The sequence below is a fragment of the Pteropus vampyrus genome, unplaced genomic scaffold (assembly GCF_000151845.1).
Source record: "Pteropus vampyrus isolate Shadow unplaced genomic scaffold, Pvam_2.0 Scaffold135, whole genome shotgun sequence".
NCBI classification, from domain to species: domain Eukaryota; kingdom Metazoa; phylum Chordata; class Mammalia; order Chiroptera; family Pteropodidae; genus Pteropus; species Pteropus vampyrus.
Genome location: NW_011888916.1, coordinates 40,269 through 45,658, shown reverse-complemented (window position 1 = coordinate 45,658; position 5,390 = coordinate 40,269). Strand labels below are relative to the sequence as shown.

General features: G+C 42.6%; 1 protein-coding gene across 1 annotated transcript; it reads left to right on the top strand.

Annotated features, from left to right (window-relative positions):
- The first annotated feature begins 891 nt into the window (after positions 1–891).
- On the top strand, positions 892–1,839 carry LOC105297180 (olfactory receptor 2A12-like). The gene is given in 1 exon segment (XM_011367690.1): positions 892–1,839. A coding segment is annotated over 1 exon segment (948 nt).
- The last annotated feature ends 3,551 nt before the right edge of the window (positions 1,840–5,390 follow it).

The window sequence follows — 5,390 nt, the reverse complement described above, 5'->3', positions numbered from 1 at the left end:
CATCACAGAATCAGCACTAATTGTGAAGAAATATATTAAATCCAAGAACAGTCTTAAACTGTGGCTTCCTGCCTATCATAAGTCTCAACTCCAGGAAAGAAAGGGACTCTAAAGGATAGATTACCATTGGAAGGAGCATTTCTACCAGGCTGAAAGGACTTAGAGATGCCAAATCTGTCTTTAAGCAAAAAAGACAGCTGTTATTCTGCCTCAATTATAGCTTTAGGGTCAAACACGAAGACTCTTTCCTTTAGTTATGGGTAAGGCCAGGAAAAGGCAGAGCAGTGAAAGACACCACCTAAAAGAAAATCTGATGTGAGGAAGCTTCTGGAAGGCCAAAAGATTCAAGAAACACAGACCTGGGTAAAACTTTCTAAATACTTTTAAGGTTTCTGGAGTTATATATCTGCTCCACATATCTGAGTCACCCTGTCTATATAACTAGAGTAATCAGATATTTAAAGCCTCAAAGGAAAGTGTTCTTACTGCTTGTCTCTAGATAAAAGGGAGGAGAGCTTCAAATCTTCATTGTCTCATTCTTCAGCCAGGACTAGGAGAAAAGAGCCCGCAAGCAATGCACCATGTGTTGGTAGCTCCTGAAGGGAAGGAAAGCAGATGGCTTTGCGGGAGCTGATAGACAGAATGAAATAAAACCATGGAGGTCTTGAAAAAAGATTTGGGGCTGAGAAACAGAAATTTCCATGAAGGTTTCCCTCCCGTCCTCAAATTTAGCTTCACCCCAAGTAGACCTCCATCTCTAAACTGATATTATTCCTAAGTAGGATCCAAATAACCACTGGCCTTCCCAGCAACTGAATGACTGTGTTACTTGAATATGAGGCTAAGCTGGGCCACTAGCAAGTCTATTTCTTTTTCTGCAGCTGAAGGAGAATGAAGTATTTTTCTTGGGAGAACCACAGCTCCGTGTCTGAGTTCGTCCTTCTGGGTTTCTCCAGAGATTCAAAAATTAATATAATCCTCTTCAACATCTTTCTCTTCCTCTATCTCTCTACACTTCTGGGCAATGGACTCATTGTCACCTTGATTCACCTGGACTCCCGCCTCCACACACCCATGTACTTTTTCCTCAGAGTCCTCTCCATGCTAGACATGAGTTATGTTACCACCACTGTGCCCCAGATGTTGGTGCATCTGGTCTACCAGAAGAAAACTATCTCCTATATTGGATGCGTGATGCAGATGTACATCCTTCTGGTGTTGGGCATCACTGAGGGCTGGCTGTTCTCTGTCATGGCCTATGATAGGTATGTAGCCATCTGCTACCCACTTAGGTATAAGGTTATCATGAGCCCATGGCTGTGTGGGGCTATGGTGGTCTTTTGTGGATAGTGGGATGTCAGCTGTTTTCTAGTCTACATTGTCTTCACAATGCGCCCACCTTACTGTGGCCCCAATGAGATCAATCACTTCTTCTGTGAGGTTCCTGCTGTTCTAAAATTGGCCTGTGCAGACACATCCCTCAATGACTGAGTTGATTTCATTCTGGGCTTCATCCTTCTCCTGGTACTCCTTTCCTTCATTCTGACCTCTTATATTCGCATCTTTGCCACCATCTTGAGAATCCCTTCAAAGCAGGGTCGACTCAAGGCCTTCTCCACCTGTGCCTCCCACATCACCGTGGTAACCATGTTCTGTGGACCTGCCATGTTCATGTACATGAACCCTGGGGCCGATGCCTCCCCAGAGCGAGACAAGAAACTGGCTTTGTTCTACAATGTCATCTCTGCCTTTCTCAACCCCATCATCTATAGCCTCAGAAACAAAGATGTGAAGAGAGCTTTCTTCAAGTTAACAGGCTGGGGCAGGGTCTCTGAGTGAGGCCACGGGATGATGCTCATTATGGAAAGGAACATAAGACATAGATGGAAGCTCAAAGGTTGAAAATTTGGGTGGTAGCAACTAGAGATGGAATAGACAGAACAGAGCTGAAATCTCAGCCCCTTCATTAACTAAGTAGGGCTTAGGGTATGGCTCCCTAAGCACACTGATCATGAGTTTTCTGAGCCTCAGTTTTTCTCTTTGGTAAAATGGAGAATATAACATATACTTTGAAGCGTCAGAGAGACTGTAACAGTTTTTGTCCAATAAGGAGATAGAAACTACTCAATAAGTTAAACAGGGGAGATATAATATAAAGAAATATTAACTATGATGAGAGTAACTATAAGACATAAGGAAACACTATGTGGTATCCAAGGGCCCAAGGGATAGTAGTCAAGTTAGGACAGACCTGGGAGGGATTCTGACCTCATTTGAGAAAGTGTGTTCCACGTGAAAGGCAGAAGATATCACTGGTTTGGCAAAGCCGGAGTTCCTCTGGAGTTGCGAACTATAGGCCACCTTCCAAAGTGTAGGTAAGGGAGCCAGCAATTAGCAAACAGTGGTGTTAACATACAGTTAGATGCTGGGTGCTAATGGGACAGAACGCCTCCATAGTGCATGTGTTTGCAGATGGAATAACTTCTCATTCTGTGACCCTGAAGACTACAGGTGCTGCATACATGCTGGTAGAGGCTTGCTGCAAGTGCACAAGGTGGCTGCGCGCAGAACACTCCAGGGCTTCTGGAGAGAATCAGGCAGGTGGCTGGCAGTGTGGAGCTCAGATTTCCACGATGAGAGGGCACCAGACTGAGATTCCAAGGTCATAGTATCTTCTGGGTCGCAAGTGGCCCAGCCTGGAAAATGCAGGGAACCTCATTCTTCCTGCATTGTCCCTCCAGTGCCTTCTAAGAAGTTTAGCATCATGCTTATTTTAAAGGAGAAATATTTAAGGGAATTATGTTGTTTATTAGACAGCATAGATTGAAATCTGCATTTGGAACCAAGAGGTAATAAATGGTAACAGTTACAGTCCAGACTTTGGGCTAATCTGCTTCCATATGCATCCCTCTATGAACATTCAAACTCTTTTTCAACAAACAAAATGACTCTATATTTTTACCTAACAAGATACAACCACAATCTCACTGAATAGTCTGTTACCTGAAAACAATATTATAATGTTAGCATCCAATAACATGTCTATTCAATCTTTTAAATGGTGATAAAAAATAAGAGAATGATTATGTACGATAAATATGTGTAAATTCCAAGCACAGAGTTCTCCAGTTCTTTCCCTCGTTCTTCTTTGTCAGCTTTGGCACCATAATCAGCGACTTCCCCTCCAAACATCCTTAACCTGGAATTCTCCCTGAGAACACCACATCCCCTTCAGCTCTCTAAAAGAGTGATTCTTTCCTCTCACTCTGGAACTATGAGTCCCTGACATTCTCATCCCCAATGATCTTTGCTGCCATCTCCTTTCCAGTCACCTCAAGTCATACCCACAGTGGGGTCTGTCATCCCTAAAACTGTACCACTCCCATAAGAAGAACCCACACATTCCCACTGAACTTAGAGTGCATTTTCTTGTAGGGCTCTTCTTATGGGATCCTTATTATTACCACAATATGGACCTTATTCCAGGTCCATGGACAATGGAATCCTCTTTTGACTTGGGGCCTTTGTGCCTGCTGTCCCCTTTCCTGAAATGCCCTTCTCCTGGCTATTTGAATGGGTGATTCCTTCTCATCCTCAGGCATCTGCTAAATCTTCTTTTCTCACAAGAGTCTACCTGTCAGCTCTCGATAAGTAGATTTCCCTGTTCCATTTTTCTCTATTATTTCCTCTGAATTCTGCAGCTTGGTTTTTCAATAATTAAACTTAATTTCTATTTTAGGCTGTTATTCCACTGGTGGGAGTAATAATTTAATCTTCTTGGGTTTTCCTCCTCCTCTCTCTAACTCCAACCTCCAGAGGGCTTACAAAGTACTAAGGTGTGCAGTGGTCGGTAGGAGTGGGTGAGATATAACCTGGTCTTCTGCATCTGACACCCACTGAGGGAACTTCACTGCGGTGAGGTCGTTGGTCACCACAGATCACTGGATTCTGGATTACAGTTTCATATCTGTAAATTTCTCCACATATCTCTCTTGGTTTCCATGGGGTCTCATACTGGCTGGGCCATAATGTATGCACAAGAAATGCTGAAACTAAATTGACTTATCCCCAAGATCCTTGGGCCACTGGGGCCTGGAGGAGAGCTGCATGTCTATGCTAACTCTGAAGTTCTCTGCCAGGATTCTTAGAGAACTCTATATGTCATTTAGATCTCTGGGAATAATGAGCCACTGCTATGTGTGCTGCCCATATGGTTTACAGATGGGCAACACACATGCAACAACTCTTATTTTTCTATAGTTTATTTATTCACCTTATGGTTTACAGAGGATTTACAGTTTATTGCAATTTCATGCACTCCACCTACCAGAATATAGAAGTTTGGAGACACAGAGTCAATTAAATTTAAAGTGCTCATTTTATAGAAGAATAAAGTAAGACCCAGATAAGAGAAGTAAATTGTCCCAAGTTACAATACTAGTTAGCAAACATGGGCTAGAACTCAAGTCACTTAATGTTAGGTTCCGTGTCCTTATACAATACAATGCAGAGTACTCTGTATTAGCTCCTTGGGCTGCATTGTTTCCATATACCGTTGGCTTAATTTTCAATGTTGTCTATAGATATCTATTGTTTACATGTATCACTTTGAGTGCCTACCTCACCTTGGTACTCTACTGTGTCCCTGTACTATATCACTTACAGTTACCATGTTTCATGTGGGTTACATATATTCTATTGGTTCCAGTGCCATTATGTTACATTACATTATCAACTTCATTATTTACTGCTCTTACTCTAGAGGGATTATTTATCCATAATTATTGCCATGTGACCTGCATTACTTTTCTCTGGGGAAAAAGATACTTCCTGCTCTTTTGCCATTAGGCTTGACCATGTGACTTGCTTTTGCCAATAGGATGTGAACAAAGAGATGTTTGTCACTTCTGAGCAGAAACTTTAAGAGATATCATATATGTCAACTGTTATTCTTTTCCCTGTGTCCTAAGCATGGCATGTTTCAGATAGAACCTCTTCCTTCATGTTCAACCAAGAATCCAATGGCAGAAGGCCACAGGACACCTCCCACTGTCATGGAACATGAGCAGTAAAAAAACTTTTGCTGCTATAAGTCACTGCACCACAGTGTAGCAAGCTGACCAAGACAGCCACATTGGTTTTATGTGCCACATTTGTTCCTCTGACCAAGCACTATGTTGGTGCAAATGCACAATGTTGGTTTCATACACTATAAATGTTGTCCCCTTCTTCAGCAATGGACATTCTACCCCAGGCCTCTCCCAGCTCCCAATTCATGTGTGCATGCCACCCTGTCCCATCACTTTGAGAAAAGCCACTTTGATGTCCTTGTTCCTCAGACTATAGACCAAAGGGTTGAGCAGGACATTGAAGACATTGTAAAGGAGTGT